This window comes from Berghia stephanieae, chromosome 9 (assembly GCF_034508935.2).
Source record: "Berghia stephanieae isolate SIO BIC M18660-M18661 chromosome 9, UCSD_Bste_1.3, whole genome shotgun sequence".
Lineage (NCBI taxonomy): Eukaryota > Metazoa > Mollusca > Gastropoda > Nudibranchia > Aeolidiidae > Berghia > Berghia stephanieae.
Window position 1 is genome coordinate 1,036,619 of NC_088368.1, and position 24,676 is coordinate 1,061,294.

General features: G+C 34.4%; 2 protein-coding genes across 2 annotated transcripts in view; one reads left to right on the forward strand and one right to left on the reverse strand.

Moving 5' to 3' along the window:
* LOC144979438 (tectonic-2-like) overlaps positions 1 to 1,116 on the forward strand; it is a 17,981-nt gene extending 16,865 nt beyond the window's left edge. The window contains exon 13 of the mRNA XM_078926083.1: positions 1 to 1,116. This exon is cut by the window's left edge and continues 244 nt beyond it. The gene's annotated coding sequence lies outside the window, so the exon portion shown is untranslated.
* Positions 1,117 to 11,690: 10,574 nt separating this feature from the next.
* On the reverse strand, positions 11,691 to 24,650 carry LOC144979439 (cilia- and flagella-associated protein 157-like). Its single transcript, XM_078926085.1, has 10 exons — positions 24,332 to 24,650; positions 23,603 to 23,724; positions 22,666 to 22,815; positions 21,698 to 21,851; positions 20,647 to 20,914; positions 19,345 to 19,475; positions 18,151 to 18,301; positions 17,498 to 17,700; positions 14,907 to 15,111; positions 11,691 to 12,785 (listed from the first exon to the last, which is right to left on the reverse strand). The coding sequence occupies exons 1-10, from the start codon at positions 24,496 to 24,498 to the stop codon at positions 12,636 to 12,638; spliced, it is 1,701 nt and encodes a 566-aa protein (XP_078782211.1). The 5' UTR covers positions 24,499 to 24,650; the 3' UTR covers positions 11,691 to 12,635.
* Positions 24,651 to 24,676: the final 26 nt, after the last annotated feature.

Consider the following 24,676-nt stretch of genomic DNA (forward strand, 5'->3'; position numbering starts at 1 on the left):
ACTAGGTCAGTGGTCCTTCACATGCTGAGGTGCTGCCATGGCCCAGCGAGGCATTCTATGGTTGTAGTTGTAGAACGTCAGAGCCACAAGAAATGGAGAAGAAAAATGGCAGAAGACAATTCAGAATAAAAACTTTGTGGCAATGAGGACTTGAACCCACGACCCTACAGTTACAACAACTCTGCCTGGCCGAAAGAGGAATGCTGGGCAAATGACACCTTTCAACATTCCAAAAAATGCCATCAAGTGTGGTGTCTATCTGGAGTTCCTCTCCCTACTTCTTGAGGTCATGGGTTCAATACACAAACACCAGCCAGGAGGAGTTGGCGTACCAGTAGGGTCATGGGTTCGAACCCCCATCGGCTCCAAGTTTTTATTCTCTATTGTCTTCTGGCGCTTTTCTACTCTAGTAATTTTCAACATAAGGGCCTGTTCCACTCAATTTTCTGGGGTTTTTGTTTTAAAGAACACAATATGTATTTACTATTTGTTTAACATTGTACACATATTGTGTTTTTGGAAACAAAGGCAGTTTAAAGAACACAATATGTACTATTTGTTTGACATTGTACACAGATTGTGTTTTTGGAAACAAAGGCAGTTTAAAGAACACAATATGTAGGTACTATTTGTTTAACATTGTACACATATTGTGTTTTTGGAAACAAAGGCAGTTTAAAGAACACAATATGTACTATTTGTTTGACATTGTACACAGATTGTGTTTTTGGAAACAAAGGCAGTTTAAAGAACACAATATGTAGGTACTATTTGTTTAACATTGTACACATATTGTGTTTTTGGAAACAAAGCAGTTTAAAGAACACAATATGTACTATTTGTTTGACATTGTACACAGATTGTGTTTTTGGAAACAAAGGCAGTTTAAAGAACACAATATGTAGGTACTATTTGTTTAACATTGTACACAGATTGTGTTTTTGGAAACAAAGGCAGTTTAAAGAACACAATATGTAGATACTATTTGTTTGACATTGTACACAGATTGTGTTTTTGGAAACAAAGGCAGTATGGGTGTAGCTGTAAAACTTCAGAGTAACAATGCCATGAGAGTTGTATTTCATTCCAATTTGTCTATTGTTAAACAGGCCAAAACTAACGAAAAGGTGAAAAGGGAAAGTCTCCAGATGGGAACAGCACAGACAATGGACGTTTCGGGTAGAAACCCTTTGTCAGCAAACAGTAAATAAAGGAATGTTGAAAACAGATACAATTCTAACAACATCTGAGTCGACAACTGAATTTTAATATTGAGCTTAAGCTGTGAGATATTTTATTTAGCACAATATCCACTAGACGCGCTCTAAGCACTTTACAAATAGGCCCTGACCAACAGCAACACATAACATGGAGGACGAGACATGATGCCTGTTAGGCGATATTTCAATTTTTTTCTGACAGAAACAATGCTATAAACAACCCATTTTACACCTGAGTAAGTGAGGGAATGTTAGTAAAGAGCTTTTTCCAAGTTGTTCAATGGTTATGTGGCTCTGTGATCTTGTGGTATGACATTCACTTTCAGTTTGAGCTCTCGTCATGTGTGTCAATATAGATAAATGTGTAACACACCGTGACAGGCAATGTGTCATGACCTACATGTGAAGCATTTCTATTGGAGTGGGACTACAAGAACTTTGAGCACATTTGGTGGATACAAAAGCCTCATGATTTATGCAGTTTTCATTATATGGAAAAATAATTTATCCGTCCAATTCATCATTATTTAGCCATTGAAATGTGCACCATCTTCATAACTACCATCATCATCATCATCATCATCATCATCATCATCATCATCATCATCATCATCATCATCATCATCACCATCAATATTATTATTATTATTATTATTATTATTATTATATTATTATTATTATTATTATTATTATTATTATTATTATTATTATAAAATATCATTATTATTATTATCATTATTATTATTATTATTATTATTATTATTATTATTATTATGATTATTATTATTATTGTTGTTATTGTAAAAACGTATGAATAACCCTCCCCCCCGCCATCCCACCCAAAAAGGGTGAAAACCTGTTTGTTGTTCAAATTGTGATGTGGACAACCAGAATATCAGAACCCGGGCTTACAAGTTGTCGCTTTAGAACTGTCAGGGGTTGATTGTCATTGTCAGGGGAGAGATGCTTCTCATTACTTTGACAAACCCCCTACATTGTATTGAACTCGATTCGGGTGTAAATGAGGACCTGGTTGCAAGAATTGGAGAATCCTGGGTTTCAGTTTTAATTTTAAAATAATAATTAATGAACAACTTAATGGATTACTTTATTTTTTTTATGATGAATGAACTGATATGTCTGTGAATGTGAATTGGTTTGAACTGGGTGTATGGTGTGTCTTGATGGTCAGGTTTGTCTGTTTGATTGTTTGGGTAGATGTATATATATATATATATGTGTGTGTGTGTGTGTGTGTGTGTGTGTTTGATTGTTTGGGTAGATGTATATATATATATATGTGTGTGTGTGTGTGTGTGTTTGATTGTTTGGGTAGATGTAGGGTTGTTGGATAAATACATACTGGATAAATAATAGAATGAATTATATTAGTTGTGAGGTAATATATATTATATATATATATATATATTAATATATATATATATATATATATATATATATATATATATATATATATATATATATATATATATGTGTGTGTGTGTGTGTGTGTGTGTGTGTGTGTGTACATTTACCATAATATAAACTTTAATGTAGATAAATAAATCTTAGTTTATATATTTTTTTAACATTGAGTCTTGATTTCCTGGTTTGGACTCTTCATCAGGAGTCTTGTAGATGTTGTAGTTTCCAAGCCTTTGACTGTTGTGTAAAGTGCAGCCCAGAGATGTGTAGATATCCGATCCGTCCTAAGGAATTCTAAGTGTTCTGTGTGTTGTGCATCATCTTCCTTTTCCTATATAAAGAACCATAATCAATGGGTGTCGTTATTTAGGGGTTTTCAAGATGGCGGAAAAAGGGGTTGTGGTGAACCAGTGCCTGAGAGAAGACACGTTCTAACGATGTTAGAATGTGTATTTCTCCTGTTTACAAAGGGCATATCAATTACGCTTTCATTCTTCAAAGTGTATTGTCATTGTTTTCATCGTAAATGGTGATCCAACGTGTTTTAACAACATAGAAAAAAAATCAAGAAAATCGACTACCAATATGATAATATCACACAAGAACACAAATGAACACATCTACTTTTAACACGTATTAATTAAAATCCATGCGATGCTGATGATGAGATTTGAATACCAAAATTTACAAGCACTTAAAATTAGTAGATTACGATATTATAAAATTTTTTTAAAAACAACTAAGTATTAACCAAAATAATATCAAATTTGGACTAATGTTTAGAAAAACAATTGACTTTTAAAATGGAAACAATAAAGTGACAGAGGCTGTCATTGTTTTCCCGGCTATTCCAACGTGTATTATAATATAAGACCATAAATATCCATAAATGCCCCATTGGACACAGCATTGCCTGATATCCGTTGACCTCCATCACTGACCTTAGACAGGTAGTTTACAGGGAGGGTAAATGGACCCTTGAGAGTTCCATCCACTGATAATCTTCTTTTGCCGTGGTTCCATTTGAACTGGTGCTAATTCCGCGCAGTGTAGTAAACATGTTGTGTTCTGATTGGTCAGTAACAAACAATCTCATTGGCAGGAAAAAAATGCTTTTTTTTAATTGGGTAAGAGTTAAGAGTACGAGATGACAAATGTCGGTTTTTCTACTAGCATCGGTTTCAACTGCCGTTTGTTGCTATAACTATAACGATGTCACTAAACAGGGTTTTACTGAAATGTATATGTCACTATTTGGGGGGTTTTACTACTAATAATATATAGCAAAAAACTCGGGACCAGAGGTCAATGTCGCTATTCAGGGGTGTCGTTATCCAAGGGTGTCGTTATTCAGAGGTTGCATTGTATTTTAACTTTACAATCATCTTCCTCTTTATTAGGCCTGAAATGAACTTAAATATTGAAAAGAAAAACTTTTGTTAAAAGTTGACACCACTACCAGTTATGTGCCTAGTCAGTCCATAATGATTAATGCCAGTCCATTCCCAACCAAAATGACAAAATAATGAAATGACTGGATCAGTAAATTTGATAAAACTGACAAAAGTTTATCTGGTTCATCTAAATTGTTGTGTAAAATGGAATACTGGTTCATTTAGTCAAGATCGTCCAAATTGATGTGTAAAATGGAATACTGGTTCATCTAGTCAAGATCATCCAAATTCCTGTGTAAAATGGAATACTGGTTCATCTAGTCAAGATCATCCAAATTGATGTGTAAAATGGAATACTGGTTCATCTAGTCAAGATCATCCAAATTGATGTGTAAAATGGAATACTGGTTCATCTAGTCAATATCATCCAAATTCCTGTGTAAAATGGAATACTGGTTCATCTAGTCAAGATCATCCAAATTCCTGTGTAAAATGGAATACTGGTTCATCTAGTCAAGATCATCCAAATTGATGTGTAAAATGGAATACTGGTTCATCTAGTCAAGATCATCCAAATTGATGTGTAAAATGGAATACTGGTTCATCTAGTCAAGATCATCCAAATTCCTGTGTAAAATGGAATACTGGTTCATCTAGTCAAGATCATCCAAATTGATGTGTAAAATGGAATACTGGTTCATCTAGTCAAGATACATCCAAATTATGTGTAAAATGGAATACTGGTTCATCTAGTCAAGATCATCCAAATTGATGTGTAAAATGGAATACGGGTTCATCTAGTCAAGATCATCCAAATTGATGTGTAAAATGGAATACTGGTTCATCTAGTCAAGATCATCCAAATTGACTGTGTAAAATGGAATACTGGTTCATCTAGTCAAGATCATCCAAATTATTGTGAAATGTATGTCAATATTGGGTTTTATCTACTGTCAAATATCCAATTATGTGTAAATGGAATACTGGTTCATTAGTCAAGATCATCAAATTGTGTGTAACAATGAATACTGGTTCTCTAGTCAAATCACAATGTGTTAATGATATTTATCTTACAATCATCAATTCCTATGTGTAAATGAATACTGTTCATCTATCAAGATCACAAATTATGTGTTAAATGAATACGAGTTCATTAGTCAGATCATCCAAATGATGATTAAAATGGAAATACTGTTCAATTATCAAGATATCCAAATTGATGTGTAAAATGGAATACTGGTTCATCTAGTCAAGATCTCCAAATTGATGTGTAAAATGGAATACTGGTTCATCTAGTCAAGATCATCCAAATTCCTGTGTAAAATGGAATACTGGTTCATCTAGTCAAGATCATCCAAATTCTGTGTAAAATGGAATACTGGTTCATCTAGTCAAGATCATCCAAATTGATGTGTAAAATGGAATACTGGTTCATCTAGTCAAGATCATCCAAATTCCTGTGTAAAATGGAATACTGGTTCATCTAGTCAAGATCATCCAAATTCCTGTGTAAAATGGAATACTGGTTCATCTAGTCAAGATCATCCAAATTGATGTGTAAAATGGAATACTGGTTCATCTAGTCAAGATCATCCAAATTGATGTGTAAAATGGAATACTGGTTCATCTAGTCAAGATCATCCAAATTCTGTGTAAAATGGAATACTGGTTCATCTAGTCAAGATCATCCAAATTCCTGTGTAAAATGGAATACTGGTTCATCTAGTCAAGATCATCCAAATTGATGTGTAAAATGGAATACTGGTTCATCTAGGTCAAGATCATCCAAATTGATGTGTAAAATGGAATACTGGTTCATCTAGTCAAGATCATCCAAATTGATGTGTAAAATGGAATACTGGTTCATCTAGTCAAGATCATCCAAATTGATGTGTAAAATGGAATACTGGTTCATCTAGTCAAGATCATCCAAATTGATGTGTAAAATGGAATACTGGTTCATCTAGTCAATAATCCAAATTGATGTGTAAAATGGAATACTGGTTCATCTAGTCAAGATCATCCAAATTCTGTGTAAAATGGAATACTGGTTCATCTAGTCAAGATCATCCAAATTTGTGTAAAAGGATACTGGTTCATTAGTCAAGTCTCCAATCTGTGTAAATGGAATATGGTTCATCTAGTCAAATCATCCAATTCTGTGTAAAAGGAATACTGGTTCATCTAGTCAAGATCATCCAAATTGATGTGTAAATGGAATACGGTCATCTAGTCAAGATCATCCAAATTTGTGTAAAATGGAATACTGGTTCATCTAGTCAAGATCATCCAATTGATGTGTAAATGGAATACTGGTTCATCTAGTCAAGACATCCAAATTTGTGTAAATGAATACTGGTCATCTAGTCAAGATCATCAAATTCTGTGTAAAATGGAATACTGGTTCATCTAGTCAAGATCATCCAAATTCTGTGTAAAATGGAATACTGGTTCATCTAGTCAATATCATCAAATTGATGTGTAAAATGGAATATGGTTCATCTAGTCAAGATCATCCAAATTTGTGTAAAATGGAATACTGGTTCATCTAGTCAAGATCTCCAAATTCTGTGTAAAATGGAATAACTGGTTCATCTAGTCAAGATCTCCAAATTTGTGTAAAATGGAATACTGGTTCTTTTAGTCAAATCATCCAATTGATGTGTAAAATGGATACTGGTTCATCTAGTCAAGATCATCCAAATTTGTGTAAAATGGAATACTGGTTCATCTAGTCAAGATCATCCAAATTCCTGTGTAAATGGAATACGGTTCATCTAGTCAAATCATCCAAATTGATGTGTAAAATGGAATACTGGTTCATCTAGGCAAGATCATCCAAATTGTGTGTAAAATGGAATACTGGTTCATCTAGTCAAATCATCCAAATTGATGTGTAAAATGGAAATACTGGTTCATCTAGTCAAGATATCCAAATTCCTGTGTAAAATGGAATACTGGTTCATCTAGTCAAGATCATCCAAATTCTGTGTAAAATGGAATACTGGTTCATCTAGTCAAGATAATCCAAATTCCTGTGTAAAATGGAATACTGGTTCATCTAGTCAAGATCATCCAAATTCCTGTGTAAAAGGAATACTGGTTCATCTAGTCAAGATCATCCAAATTGATGTTGTAAAATGGAATACTGGTTCATCTAGTCAAGATCATCCAAATCTGTGTAAAATGGAATACTGGTTCATCTAGTCAATATCATCCAAATTGATGTGTAAAATGGAATACTGGTTCATCTAGGCAAGATCATCCAAATTGATGTGTAAAATGGAATACTGGTCATCTAGTCAAGATCATCCAAATTCATGTGTAAAATGGAATACTGGTTCATCTAGTCAATATCATCCAAATTCTGTGTAAAATGGAATACTGGTTCATCTAGTCAAGATCATCCAAATTCTGTGTAAAATGGAATACTGGTTCATCTAGTCAAGATCATCCAAATTCGTGTAAAATGGAATACTGGTTCATCTAGTCAAGATCATCCAAATTGATGGTAAAATGGAATACTGGTTCATCTAGTCAATATCATCTAAATTGATGTGTAAAATGGAATACTGGTTCATCTAGTCAAGATCATCCAAATTGATGTGTAAAATGGAATACTGGTTATCTAGTCAAGATCGTCCAAATGTGTGTAAAATGGAATAGATACTGGTTCATCTAGTCAAGATCGTCCAAATTCCTGTGAAAATGGAATACTGGTTCATCTAGTCAAGATCATCCAAATTGATGTGTAAAATGGAATACTGGTTCATCTAGTCAAGATCATCCAAATTGATGTGTAAAATGGAATACTGGTTCATCTAGTCAATATCATCCAAATTGATGTTAAAATGGAATACTGGTTCATCTAGTCAAGATCATCCAAATTGATGTGTAAAATGGAATACTGGTTCATCTAGTCAATATCATCCAAATTGATGTGTAAAATGGAATACTGGTTCATCTAGTCAAGATCATCCAAATTCCTGTGTAAAATGGAATACTGGTTCATCTAGTCAAGATCATCCAAATTCATGTGTAAAATGGAATACTGGTTCATCTAGTCAAATCATCCAAATTCCTGTGTAAAATGGAATACTGGTTCATCTAGTCAAGATCATCCAAATTCCTGTGTAAAATGGAATACTGGTTCATCTAGTCAATATCATCCAAATTCCTGTGTAAAATGGAATACTGGTTCATCTAGTCAAGATCATCCAAATTCCTGTGTAAAATGGAATACTGGTTCATCTAGTCAAATCATCCAAATTGATGTGTAAAATGGAATACTGGTTCATCTAGGCAAATCATCCAAATTCCTGTGTAAAATGGAATACTGGTTCATCTAGTCAAGATCATCCAAATTCCTGTGTAAAATGGAATACTGGTTCATCTAGTCAAGATCATCCAAATTCTGTGTAAAATGGAATAACTGGTTCATCTAGTCAAGATCATCCAAATTGATGTGTAAAAGGAATATGGTCATCTAGTCAAGTCATCATGGTGTAAAATGGAATACTGGTTCATCTAGTCAAGATCATCCAAATTGATGTGTAAAATGGAATACTGGTTCATCTAGTCAATATCATCCAAATTCCTGTGTAAAATGGAAAGACCGACGGCCGATAACTGATAGCAAACTCGATCTCGGCAACTCCAGATCTCAATTTGAATTGTTCCCCTTGTCCTTACTTTTCATGGGTATTTTAAACAAAACATAAAGCAGCTAAACTCTAGATCTAACATCTTTTGAAAAGACACCTTCCTTTTCACTCGTGACTTATACCTGTTATATTAAAAAAAAAATTTTTTAAAAATGTTACATCTTTACCCACCCCAATGCCTTTATTATCCCATTCCATACCAACTACAGAAAATCATCACATTCCTTACGATAAAACCAATGTTTTTTCATTCAGATTTCTTTTGTACATCTCGAAATAAGAAGAAATATCTACTTAATATTGTCGTGTAGAGTTCGTATAGCTGAACAAAATTATGTATAGCATGCACTTATTCCCTTTGAGTTAGAGTTGAAAAATAATAAATTTTTATGTTGAGTGGGTATGACGTTTTGGGGGAAATCCGGAAATTGGTCGATAAGGTGAGAGTTTGAGTGAGTCAAGCATGATATGAACCAGGCCTGTGAACCCATGAAAACAAATGAACAATGAATAACAAAACAATCAAAGTGTAATGTTTTATTTTTATCACATTCTTCATAACAAAATATCTGGATTCAGAACTAAATCCATAAAGTTTTTCAAAGAAAACCACTCGTACCACTGATCCAAAACAAAGTTTATTTTTAACTTTTGTTTAGAATTTTAATTTTACTTTTAATATTTTATAAGTCAATTATCATCAACAATTTCTGAACCATTTTGTAATTATGACACTTGGAGGTATGTGTCTTAACATTTGAAATGCGAGACCGATTTTCTGTCAAACCATTTTTTTTCTTCTGATTTACGTGGCATAAACTGCTGACAATAAATGCATATTTACCAAGAGAGCAATGTCTCTCATGATTTTCTTACTGAAGTCTGATTCACATCAGTGTTACTGCTTTCTTAGAACAAATGAGAAGAATTGAAACTGGAGTGATATTGGTGTTACCACTTCTTGTTGAAATCGGTAAAATTTGATGTCAAGTGTGGTTAGAATAATAATATTAAGTAATAATAACACATGGCATTTATATTATCAGGCATTTTTATCACTGTGTGATGCCCAATGCACGTTACAAATAAATATACAAAAGTTACATATATAAAACGTGTATCACAATGATATCAATAGCAGCATTGTATATCATATCAATATCATGAAATTGTAACGGTAAAAAGGTAGTGCTTTAACTTAACAGAGATTTTAAAATTTCAATAGATTTCGCTTCTCTATTCCCACCAGTAAAAGGTGAATGGGTTTAAAACTCACAACACTGGTGAAACTGAAACTGTAGACGTGATGTGTAAATAGTAAAAAGTCTACATGAAAAAAGGAAAGTGTATTCGATGTGATGTCATGGACGTCAAATCATGGTGTCAAATATACATCTGTCATCTGCTACAGTCAAATCATGGTGTAAAATATACATCTGTCATCTGCTACAGTCATATCATGGTGTAAAATATACATCTGTCATCTGCTACAGTCATATCATGGTGTCAAATATACATCTGTCATCTGCTACAGTCATATCATGGTGTCAAATATACATCTGTCATCTGCTACAGTCATATCATGGTGTCAAATATACATCTGTCATCTGCTACAGTCATATCATATCATCAATAAAACACATAGTTTAATATATTTACAATGTAATGTTATAAATCCTTGTACAATTGTGAAATGGTTTGTATCATCCACTGTTTTTCCTATCTTTCTGAGCTATTTATAAGGATAAATAATAATAATAATAATAATAACAACAACAACAACAATAATAATAATAATAATAATAATAATAATAATAATAACAATAACAATAATAATAATAGGTTTGAGACAAAAGGCCAATATGAGCTGGATTTCATCCTAGTCTTTATAGTGAAAACCAGACAGTAACTGTTCGCTGTCACCTCATGAATAGGATATTAATATTTATGCTATCATAGTCATAGCTAACCAGACACCTACCCAGGCAATGCTGGGTTTAAGCAGGCTGGGGGGGGGGGGGGAAATAAAGTAAAATCTAAGTGCAGTTGGATTTAAACCAAGCCTATAAACATGCATGGTCAAGTAGTAAAATGTACCCCCCTTCCCCACCACGTCTGCAACTCTAAGAATCGAAATTTGCTGGAATAATCGGGGCCTTCCACTTCCAGCCTATGTATGACATCCAGGAAATAACTCTGCACCAATATCATTTGGTAACAGCTGACAACAAAACCCCGACATTCAATATGTACAAATCTCAGCAAGTGTGTATGAAAGGTGCCAGACAAAGCTTGAAAGAAAAATACAAGAAAAAAAACAACACCCCAGCACATCTGACCGGTAATCAGAAGGTCTGAGGTTCGATCCCCAGTCGAGGAAGACTGATTTTTTGGGATGGTTTTTTTTTCTTGAATTTTTCCTTCTTGTTTTGTCTGACACCATTTCATACACACTTGTTCAGATCTTTTTCTTTCACCAGTGCCTGCTCCGTAGTTTCTCAATTTGATATTTCCAATCTGTAGAGTCGTTTCTCATTGCATGTAACCAGAACTGGGCTTTGGGTATTTGTGGCTCTAAAACAAGCTGGCTGGATAACAAGAACAACCACTTCAATGACTTGTGTCGTATCGCCCAGGCCCAACATCAACTCAACAAACAGCCAGATTGGTGGCAATGCAGACAGGAGGAATGGCGTTCTAGGGATGTTACCATGGATGTCTTATTGGTTGATTTATAAGGAAATTGATGCTAATTCGTCCTGATAACAATCATTGTAAAACTTCCAACTTTTATGTGGTTTTATAGCAATTTTTAAAAACCCCCAAAAAAACCCTACTTCTTTGTTTATATTTTTTCTTTTGTGTTTTTTCACAAATTGTGACGGATATTATAAGCAGCGTGAATAAGAGAAGACGTTGAAGCCACGGCCATGATAATAAATAAATAAATAATTACATTAAAAAACAAAAAACAAAAAAAACACACATTTCTTTTTCTTCATGGTTTATTCAGGTGATGAAAGCAGAGAAGAGATAGAGATCGTGGCCGTTGTAACTGGAATGACAAGGACCATTCAAGTACACGTAATTCATTGGGAAAGTAACGGAAATTTTGTAAATAATTACTCCTTTGAGTGGCCTATATTTAGAGTAACACACTCCTCATTCCCCCCCCCCCCCCACCCCCTCCCGTCTTTTTTCTCTCGAATAAGAGCTGGTTGTTTTATTTTAGTTTATTTTATCACATTCGACAGTAATCTCCTTCCATTCAATTATCAATTCTACGTTATTTTATCATATTCGACAGTAATCTCCTTCCATTCAATTATCAAATCTTACGTGTCCTACTAAATAATCCATTGACTGTTCAAGGTCATTATTGTTTCCATAAATCTCCATTATTATCGTTAGAATTATCTTGTTGACATTCATTTCTATTATCCGGTTGAAAATGAAAGAGGAAAAGTCAAATGCCATTGTTATCATAGAAAACACATTTTGTTTTTTTTATCCCCAATAATATTAATAGAAGGAACGAAATTGACATCACTCAGCTCTTTGTCTTTGTTTTTAGACACCATTTTGATGATTAGTTCTCACTAAATTCTATAAATCAACTATAAACGTTTAAGGTTACACATAGTTTTGTGTGTAGGTACGTTATATCCAGCTGGTGGATGATGTGAGTATTTTACCTTAGCGCATAGCATCAATACATTTTAAAGTACCATCATTTTTGTAAATCATATAATTTATACAGATGCACATACGTACATCCGTAAATAGATTTCATGGCCAATCACAATTAATTCTAAGCCATTTTGATCTCTATGAATTCCTTGAAATCTGCAAAATTAACACTGACTTGTAAAGAACATGTGGACATTCATTTCATTATTATAACAAAATTGTAATCAACGACTGGCATGGAATCACTTCACTGTAGGGACCAACTTCTTGGCTATAGGGAGGGGCGTGGCACCACCAGGAGGGAATTTCATTTCACGTTGATGTAATTCTTTGAGGACAGCTTGAGCTTGCTCTGGAACTTTGCCGGTCAGCTGGTCGGCATAGAATAGAGCCTGAGGAAAGGAAGGATGGTCCGAGATATTTTTAGTCTTATCACATTTTTGTTGAAGTGATACAAAGCTGTGGACTGTAAAAAGTCATAAACCATGAATGAATATAGAACAGCTACAAAAAAGAACAAAACACCAAATATCAAACGTTTCAGGCAAAAACCCTTCTTCAGCTAACAACAACAACAACAACAAACAATGATAAATGTAAATAAATGTATTTATGTTTACATTGGATTTATTTTGTTGTTGGCTGAAGAAGGGTTTGATACCGAAACGTTCTGTGTTTGGTACATTTTTTTTAAGCTGTTCTATTCATGTTTGTTTTTACTACTTTTAACAGTTTTGTAGGTTTGTTTGTTTTTGTTTTACAATGACAATACAAATACAGCCACTGGAATAATCAGTCTGCATCATATTTACATACAGAAGATTCTTTCCTATTTTTATGACATAGATCCAACTCAACCCTATTCCTCCCTCTCCCCCCCCCCCCCCCCCTCTACTTTCCACAGCCATACACAGCCAGCACTTCAATTTAGTATTTATGTCAAGCAAGGCAAAACAGAAGACGAAAATTATTGAATTTAAATTCCAAATCACGAACGTGAATGAAAAATTTGATTATTTTTTTTCAATCTAAGATTCTAATTTTTTTTTTTTCTCATCAATGAATATTCATGAACTTCAAAATTTAAATTTTGAATACTAATTATAGCATCTGGTTCATTTCAACATAACAATAACAAACAATAATGGTACAGAATATTTAATTGGAAAATGACAAAAACAGAAACGGATGTTTTGATGTTTCTTTCCCTTGGTCAGGCCAACTCTAGGAGAACGGCAGATGGTAGCAAAGCCAGGACACGGCAGATTTAGAATTGAGCGATCAAGAAACCAAATTGTCACAAGCATTTCTGATCCATCCTTATGACCAGAGCCGCTATCTCAGACAGCAAGTTGCCACATTGGTTATTCATGTTGTCAAGTAACCTATGAGGTGTACCTGTATGGTCTAGTGGTATGACTCTCGCCTTTGAATCAGAAGATCTAGGGTTCGAGACCTGCTCTGAGCAGCGCATAGTTGAGTCCCTGGAAATAAGCTCTTTACTCATATTCTCTCACTGTATGCCTGAGTAAAATAAGTACCTGGCCCCTAACAGCGTTTTCTCTGTTGGAAAAATTGTAATATCGTCTTACAGCCATCATGTCTCATCCTACATGTTACATGTAAAGTGTTTTGAGCACGTTTAGTGGATATTGCGCTATATAAATGCTCAGGTGAGATGTTTGGGATGGTAATTTCTTGCTATGTCTGATATTGTATCATTCATGCCTTTCCACTGTGTTATCATTACCAGATAGGAGTCAGTCTACTGTCTCACGCCTTTCAATTTCAATGTCTGATATTGTATCATTCATGCCTTTCCACTGTGTTACCGTTACCAGATAGGAGTCAGTCTACTGTCTCACGCCTTTCAATTTCAATGTCTGATATTGTATCATTCATGCCTTTCCACTGTGTTAGCGTTACCAGATAGGAGTCAGTCTACTGTCTCACGCCTTTCAATTTCAATGTCTGATATTGTATCATTCATGCCTTACCACTGTGTTACCGTTACCAGATAGGATTCAGTCTACTTTCTCATGCCTTTCAATTTCAATGTCTGATATTGTATCATTCATGCCTTACCACTGTGTTACCGTTACCAGATAGGATTCAGTCTACTTTCTCATGCCTTTCAATTTCAATGTCTGATATTGTATCATTCATGCCTTTCCACTGTGTTATCATTACCAGATAGGAGTCAGTCTACTTTCTCACACCTTTCAATTTCAATACCGTGGAATGGATTTGACCAAGGCCAGTTGGATTGAAAAACAAAAGTGGCCAAAATGGCCATGGAACATCTTGATAAGATTTATCTTGACATTGAAATAACCTGGCCGATGTTCTTTTCCTGAAGTCTGAGGGGAAAGGTGAAATCTATCAAATGATTTACATTTTACCATATATTTTTAAAATATCTTTCAATCTGAGAAGGGGGGGGGGGGTCACATTTGGGGGGCTGGTCTTCGTCACCCCAAGTGGCCTTGGTCACCCCATTCTATGACACTTACCTTAGGAGTGCTGACGGTTTGAGTGGCAACTGATTTTTGTAAGACATTTCTGAGAGCGCCCAGTTTGTTGGCGGACGTGCTGGTCCTCATCTTGTCCAGACTGGTGGTGATGTGCTGGTTTGGCCTTGGGATGAGACCAAGGTCACCCAAACTGTAATGAGGCAAAGTACCAGAGGGTTTTCCAATGGACGCTGGGGGGAATTCCCTGAGAAAGAAAATGGGGAAGTTGATTTATTTTTCAATAGAAAAAAAAAAAAAACAAAAAAAAAAAATCAACAATATTGAAATCCAATAAAAGTCTCTCACTTTGTCCAGCTAGGTGGTCTAGGTGTAAAACTTACTTTCGGATCCGAAGGTCCTTGGTTCGAGCCTCACTCGGCGCATAGTTGAGTCCTTGGAAAAGGTTCTCTACTCACATTCTCTCACCATACTCAGGTGTAAAATGAGTACCTGGCTGTTAACAGGCGTCATGTCTCATTCTACATGTTACGTATTGCTGTTGGTCAGGGACCCACTGTGAGAACATTTAGTGGATATTGCGCTATATAAAGCTCAATTTTTGTTTGTTTTTTTTTTTGTTTTTTTTTTGGGGGGGGGGGGGGGGGGATGGGGGGGGGGTTAAGAAAAAAAAGAAACTAGCAATGCCGATTCTCAGATGATAAAGTACTTGCTTTACAAGACAAAAGGACAGGGATCTATCCTGGGTGCAGTTGATATTTTCCATGTCCCCTTGTCAACCAAAAAGTGATTGGGTAGCTTAGTCTCTTAGATCTGGTGGAAAGTACTTTGTGACAGACTAGCATTTAGTCAAAAGGATAGCAAGCAATTGCTATTATCCATTAACGCTATACAATACTACAGTTCTATTGGGCCTCATGGCTCTAAAGACCTACATCCATCACATGGAACAAAGATTTGTCAATTCAGATTTAATGTCTACCATCTTTTATACATTTTATATATATATATAAAGACCTACATCCATCACATGGAACAAAGATTTGTCAATTTAGATTTAATGTCTACCATCTTTTATACATTTTATATATATATATATAAAGACCTACATCCATCACATGGAACAAAGATTTGTCAATTTAGATTTAATGTCTACCATCTTTTATACATTTTATATATATATATAAAGACCTACATCCATCACATGGAACAAAGATTTGTCAATTCAGATTTAATGTCTACCATCTTTTATACATTTTATATATATATATAAAGACCTACATCCATCACATGGAACAAAGATTTGTCAATTTAGATTTAATGTCTACCATCTTTTATACATTTTATATATATATATAAAGACCTACATCCATCACATGGAACAAAGATTTGTCAATTTAGATTTAATGTCTACCATCTTTTATACATTTTATATATATATATAAAGACCTACAAACATCACATGGAACAAAGATTTGTCAATTCAGATTTAATGTCTACCATCTTTTATACATTTTATATATATATATAAAGACCTACAAACATCACATGGAACAAAGATTTGTCAATTCAGATTTAATGTCTACCATCTTTTATACATTTTATATATATATATAAAGACCTACAAACATCACATGGAACAAAGATTTGTCAATTTAGATTTAATGTCTACCATCTTTTATACATTTTATATATTATATATAAAGACCTACAAACATCACATGGAACAAAGATTTGTCAATTCAGATTTAATGTCTACCATCTTTTATACATTTTATATATATATATATAAAGACCTACAAACATCACATGGAACAAAGATTTGTCAATTTAGATTTAATGTCTACCATCTTTTATACATTTTAATACAACTCTAATACGAGTCAATCGTTTCCATTGTGCTTACTATTTCATTTACCGGTAATTATTTATTTTACTAACCAAGCAAATATTCTTTTCTGTTCTTGTACTTATTTATATTTTTGGTGTGAACCTTTATCAATCAGTAGTCCATACAGACATTTCGATTTATTTTTAAATTTTGTTTTTTGGTTTGAATTTATGTTTTTGCAACAAAATGTCAACGGGTATGGAATCTGATTTGCAAAACCCACAAGTTAATCACTAAACCAAGCATTTTTTTTTCTTGGGGGGGGGGGATACAATTATAAAATTATCATTCACAGAAATAAAGATCCATAAATATTCTTCATGCACAAATAATTAACTGAAATGTTTCCATTGACATCATCCACATCCTGTGGTGCCCTTATTTTCAGGTCTGATAACCCATTTTGTTGAGGTCTCACTGCTGGAATGGAAATACTCGCAAAATAATATTCATTGCATTGCAATGTGCAGGTCTGACATCCGAATGTTGTTATTGACTTGTTTTAACATTGTTGTCATGGAGAAGATTTTGGCAATTTGCAACAATTTCAATTCAGACCCATAATTGCGTTCGGTTATCGGATCTGCTAATATGTACACCTTGTCTCAAACCAAATAAAAATCTTCTCCATGACAACAATGTTAAAACAAGTCAATCACAACATTCGGATGTCAGACCTGCACATTTATAGACATACATGCAGTAATAATAAATAATAATTTCATGTATCAAATCCACCTACCATTTGGCAGCACTCTTCTTTTCTGGAGACACGGAATTGCCCTCATTCCATTGCTTGCCCATGTCACCGGGCAGCGGTCCAAGACCCATGGAGGCCGCTGTGTTGATGATGGTCAGGAGGTTTTCCAACATGTGATCCCGTTTCTGGAGGTTGATGATCTTCTGGTCTTCTGCCACTGTTGTCTCCTCGTCTGGTTCCGAGCTCTGAGAGGATGGGCCAAAAAGGACAAGCAGATGAAAAGTCCATTTCATTTACTCAAATGATTTTGATCAAACACGTTGTTATATATATTATATTGGAGAATTAAAGGGAGTAGGAAATTGATAGATAAAAAGGTATTAAACACACACACATACACACACACACACACACACACACACACACACACACAAACACATACAAATGTGCGTGTGTGCAGTTAATTTTTTTTTTTTTAATGCAAAACAAAAACATTTGAAGAAACAAACAAGAAACTACAAGCAATATTTTTTTGGCTTACAAGTTAGCAATTTTATGGGGAAAAAAAGAGAGTGAGGGAGAGATATAGCAAGAGAGAGAGAGAGAGAGAGAGAGAGAGACAGAGAGAGAGAGAGACAGAGAGAGACAGAGACAGAGAGAGAGAGAGACAGAGAGAGAGAGAGATGACTACTCACAGTGAGACAGTCTTGAACTGCCTTGGATGCCTGAGCAAAAATCTCCTGCATTTTTTGTCTCGTATCTTTTTCCTGGTCCAAAGTCTTCTGCACCTGACTGTTGATCTCTTCCAGGTTTTCGTTGTCCCTGGAAAGAACCATGAGTTCTTCCCTGCAAGCAGACACAAAATCAAAATGACAAATTTGTACCAACCACCAAATCCGAGTGCTCTGAACTATTGGGACCCCAGTATTGGTGTTGTTTCATGTTAAAGCTCTTAATCTTAAAACATCTTGTACGATATTTTAGTAAAAGAGATCAAATATGTGACCCTTTTTTTCTCAAATCAGAGTGACTTACCTTACCTTAATCTGGACACGTTGCTGCTTGAAGCTCAAAGAAATAAATAACAATGTGAAATTGAATGTAAGCTTCAATTTAATAAACGAAAACAGACAATGTGCACGTTTCAGGTTTCCCCTTTATCAACAAAACAGGATGAAAGAAACACTACAGACGAATGTTTTGTTGATAAAGGGGAAACCTGAAACGTCGACATTATCTGTTTTCGTTTATCAAATTGAAGCTTACATTCAAATTCACATTGTTATTTATTTATCCAGAAGAATAAATAACTTTGTGTCTTGAATTGGAAAAGACTAAAATGTCATAGTTTGTGTCAGTTTGACTTCAGACTGACATTTCAGTATCTCGTATAGCCCGACATAGAAACCGTTTTGAGTCAGTGGGACACATATTGACATCTGATTGACTTATTGACATCTGATTGACTTATTGAAATCTGATTGACTTATTGACATCTGATTGACATATTGACATCTGATTGACTTATTGACATCTGAATGACTTATTGACATCTGATTGACTTATTGACATCTGATTGACTATGTCAAAATCTTTCTTAGATGTGGGAAATCCCATTTTGCCAACCAACTATCATATTTTAGATCAAAGCATATTTCAGATATGACTCTTAACATCACGCCTTTCCCGTTCCTCCAAAATGTACGCCAAAACTCGACTTCCAAATCCAATCCAATCCAAAATAAGTTGCAGCTTCATGTGATGAAGATTGACGCAACTTTGAACCAGAAGGTCTTGGAATCGAGTCCCACACAGAGCTCCTCATGCTTTTAGACTCATGGGATTTGGAAAAAAAAACACAGTAGACAAAGAAGAAAAAATAAATTTACCTCGTGGAGGAAACTTGCTGTCGCAAAATTTCTGCCTCGGCATCTAATTCTTGGTATTCTGATTCTCTCATCTCAAATTCTGTAATCATGGCCTCCTGGTTTCGGCACTTTTCTGTCATCATTCGAATCACCTGAAATGTCACAGACATCAAGAAATATGGAACCTGTCACTCAATGGGGTATTACATGGGATTGTAACCTATGAGCACTTATTTGCAGGTCTGGTAACTGAATGCTATTATTATGGGTCTGAATTAATAATATTGTAATGGAGACCATTTGACATTGGTTTGAGAGGCCATCCATGGATCCATAACCATCTGCCCTATCAGAACTGCACATAAGTACACGTCACTCCCAATCTATAATCCAATGATTTCCATCAGAGACGATGCACATTTACTGCTGGCTGGACAGAGGAATCCGAGAAAAACCATGACTAATATCATCATCATCATCATCATTATCAACATCATCATCATCATCATCATCATCATCATCATCATCATCATCATCATCATCATCATCATCGTTATTATTATTATCATCATCATTGTTGTCATCATCATCATCATTACTTTTTTTACTATCATTATTATTATTATTATTATTATTATTATTATTATTATTATTATTATTATTATTTATTATTAATTATTATTATTTTATTATTATTATTATTATTATTATTATTATTATTATTATTATTATTATTATTATTATTATTATTATTATCATTATTATTATTATTATTATCATTATTATTATAATTATTACACTCAATCCATTCACAAATAGATACTACTGAACTCGGTATCAATAAACCACAAATTGAAAACATGCAGAGAGAGATCATTTTGAAATCCAGGCCTTAACGTTTGGAATTCTCCCCCCAAAACTGTAAGAGTTGCACCAAACATCACTATTTTTCCATCTAGATTAAAACATCATTTATCTTATTATGAGAAATATTTTGAATAGTACCTTTAATTGTATTGTATTCTATTCTATTGTATTACCTCTGTTTCATTTGTATGCGTCAAGTGTGTGTGTGTTATTAGATTATTGTTACAAACAGTTGATTTTATGTTATGATATTATTTCCAATGTAGGTAAAGCGCATAGAGCAGGGCATCGTCATGATTATGAGCTATAGAAATGTAGTAGTCGTTGTTGTAGTAGTAGTAGTAGTAGTAGTAGTAGTAGTAGTAGTAGTAGTAGTAGTAGTAGTAGCAGCAGCAGCAGTAGCAGTAGCAGTAGCAGAGGTAACAATAATATCCTTGTCATTGAGATCAAGCAAACCTTCAGGTTACTGTGGTTCTTCTTTGCAAGTTCCTTCTCATTTGATTCCAACAATTCTATCTGCTGCTTCATTTTTCTTTCTTTCTCTTTAAGATCGTCATTTTCCTGAATCAGCTCAATGGTTTTGTCGGACATCTTGGCCAGTTGAGCGTTGATGGAGACATTCTCCCTGATGGTCCTCTTCGTTGTTTCTGCCATCTGTTTATTGCTCACTTTACGGAACTCAGCAGCCACTTGATTCACTCTCAGAATCATCTCTTTTTTCAACCTAGAATAGGAGAGAACAAAATGTTTATTTCTAATTCATGAAGCATGTCTCGGAAAAGTTGTTTTTTTTTTCCTCTCAAAACTTTTTTCATTGTTTGGTTTTTCTTAGTATTTTTTTTTCATTCTATTTTGGAGGGTAGAGTTTGATTTTAGTTGAACGCCTTTGCAAATTAATTTATTGAATAAACCTGAATTGCAAAAATTACAAAATGAAATGTTTTTACAATGTTTGATGATTACAATTCTGAGTTACTTCAGTCTATTTTCTGACAGGATTATTCTACTGCTGAAATCAAAGGAGCCAAAAATGTTCACTTTAAGATGTAAGAAATCCTTTCTATTGTGCTATAAGAATAAAACCCATTGAGGAAGAGTTTAAACCAGTTTCTGTGTCATGAAAAAAAAACTCCAAGTAAACAAAAATAAAAAATATAAAACATTGACTATTGTAGATTTGTATCACAAAAGAGACCAAAAAGATTTTACTTGAAACATTCTTTCTAAAGCTTTAATCAACTTTTAACACAAGCAGGGAGAAAAAACAAAACGTTAGATGTACAAGACACACAATATAAAGAAAATCACTACAGTGACACTTGCTCGTTACCCTCTGTATAGAATGCTAGACTATCAGAAAAATTTCCATCGGATTAGATACTAAATCCAGTTACCAAATCAGTCCAGATGAATTGAACCTGGGTCAATTGTTTATAGGGGGTTTACTCTGTCACCTGAGCTACTCGACCTGGGAAATAAAAAAAATAACGCTCAGAGCGAGGCTTACCGGTCTTTGTCCATCACAGCTTTTTTCTCCAGTGTGTACAGGTGGTCTTTGTGATCAGCATCTTTCTTTGCCAACTCTTCTTCCATCATGGCAAATTTGGCCATCAAGTCTTCCTTTTGAACTTTGAACTCCTCAAGTGAAGCAAGCTTTCCGCCTATGACATGTCAAGTGTTGGTGAACAGGGGTGGGGGGGGGGGGGGGGGGTAAGGAGAGTGATATTTTCAAACCAATTTTAAGACCTTTCATTTTATATTGCAATGAAATTTGTTAAGGAAAAAGTTATAGTCTTTGTAAATAAATCCTAAATTATATCAACCTTATCAATCCAAAATCAACCTTATCAACCCAAAGAGAGAAAATATTGCATTAAATACATAACAAAGACACAACTGATTGTTTCAAAGAGTCGAAACAGTTCATTCTAACATACAACCAAAGGAATCGATATGTAGAAGAAATTTCTATTAAGTAAATAAATAAAGAAAAATAAAATATAAAAGTATGTGTTAATTGCTTGCTTTCTTATTAAAGTTTGTCAATTTATTTCTAAACCCTTTTTTGTGAATTGGGAAATAATGAAGCCTACTTGATCAAACTTTTTGGTAATGCAGTGGTCTATCAAATATTCTAATTTGTTTTTTTAAATCCCATCGAAAACAGGCGCTATTTTTTTGGCACATTTGTTGTGTGTTAACTTTCCTGTAAGCAAATTTAATAATGAGGTGGGAGTATTGACATTGAATCGAAACTAGGTAGTGTTTCCTCTCATCATTTTGAATACAAACGATTTCTTAAAATTTATATAAACTATTTTCCCCAATGAATTCTATGATAATTGAGCAAAATATATAAGATATCAAATGAAGAAAATATCTCTTCGTGCCCAAAGATATTTTGAGTTGATCTACTGTCACCATGTTCAATGAACGGACAGAAATGCTTGGCTTGTTATTAAAAACTAAACCTACCAAGAATCATGTTCTCTGCTGTTAATGTATCCTTCATATCTTGATATTCTGCTCTTTGTTCTTGAATTTGCTTCTTGAAACCTTCTCTCTCATTGTCACGGGTTTGTTGTAACCCAATATGACGATCATTCAAATCTGCAATCTCATCAGCTGTTTTTGACATTGATTGGGGCAGGGACAAAAAGACAGAAGTTTGTGTTTTAATAGAATAGCATCTCTCGCTAACGACACAATAATTCAAAAAAGAAAAGAATTATAAAATAGATTAAATATCAATCACCATCAAATATTTTAATCCTCTTAATCGATCATCATCATCATCACCATCATCATCTCCATCTTCTTCTTCTTCTTCTTCTTCTTTGTGTGGCTATGTGGTTTTCGGTATGACACTCGATTTGGATCAGAAGACCCTGGAATTGAGCCTCGCTCAGCGTATAGTTGAGTTCTTGAAAAAGGATCTTTACTCCTTACTCACATTCTCTCACCGTAACCAGATGTAAAATGAGTACCTGGCTGTTGGACAAAAGAAAAGGAATATTACCAAACAGGCGTCATGTCTCGATTTACATGTTATGTGTTGCTGTTGGTCAGGGACCCTTTGTAAAGCACTTTGAGCACGTTTAATGGATATTGCTCTTTATGAAAGCTCAAGCTTTTGGGAATTATGTTGTTTAGATCGCAGAGTGCTCCTCTCTCTCCAACCAGACAGAATACGTCACACAAGCTGGGTTCTCAACTCTCTTTTATTCTGGTTTTTCTCTCATTTCTTTACTTCTTTTACCCAACACTAATAAGAATAATGACTGTATACAGCCACAACAACAATAAAAACAACATCAACGACGACAACAAAAAGAAGAAAAGAAGATCAACAACAAATACAACAACAGCAACAACAACAACAAAAGCAGCAGAATTAACTAAAATATTGCACCTTTTTGCTCCACTTGTTTCTTCCAGAAGGCCACAATTTCTTTTTTATCTGTGGCCATCTGATTGTATTTGTCTTGAAATTGGCCATTTGCGACTTCAAGTTCATCACACTTCTTCTGGTATCTGCAAGGAAAGGCAGAACATGATATGATATGATATGATATGATATGATATGATATGATATAAGTCCAGATGATCATCAGGTGCATTTTATAGTTTGCTCAATCAAGTAAAAAGTGCCCATTGAGAATGTGATCAATGGATCCAATACATCACAGGATGAGATGAAATAAACTTTAAATTTAAATAAGGTTTTATAACTAAAAATGAGTGCATGCTAAAAGATTGTTAAGCGAGTGAAAAATATAATATTACCTATATTTTAATTCAAAATAATGCAATACAGATGTTAATTATAGTTCATTGACCGCCATTTGACTAAAAAGGGAATACGGTGAATCAATATTTACAATTACACACAATTCAAAATTTTCAAATCGCAGTGTACTGAGATACAACAAGCATCATAGTCATTGAAGAAAGTGGTCAAGAGGGGGTGAATTTATAGCTTAGACCAAGCTGATATAGCTAGCAGTTTCGGGAACAATGAGCGGGAGGAGAGGAGAACAAGAAGAAGTAGACGGAGGTGGAGGTGGTGGCAGAAGAGGAGGGGGGATGAATATCAATTTATAAATAATTCATCAAAGTATCAGGTTGTAAAAAATAATACCTTAAAAGCCGAGCCTCTAAATCTCGTATTTGAACAAGGAAAAACTCTTTGGATTCTTCATCCAACTTCGCTGCTTGATTCGGTGTTTGACCTGGTTTTCCTCCCTTTCCTTTCCCTTTCCCCTTCCCTTTCTTTCCCTTCCCGCTACCCTTCTTTTTGGGAGGCATGATGATAGTTTACATAAGCAACTATAAATGATATGAAAGAAATAGAATAAATCTACACAGAAATCTAATATTTCCCCACTGAAAGAGTGGACAATCCTCTAACCAACTACAAAACAAACGGCGGCCATATTGCTGCTGTTGTGCATCCTAGCAACGGTGCTCTGGGCTGTTTCAATAT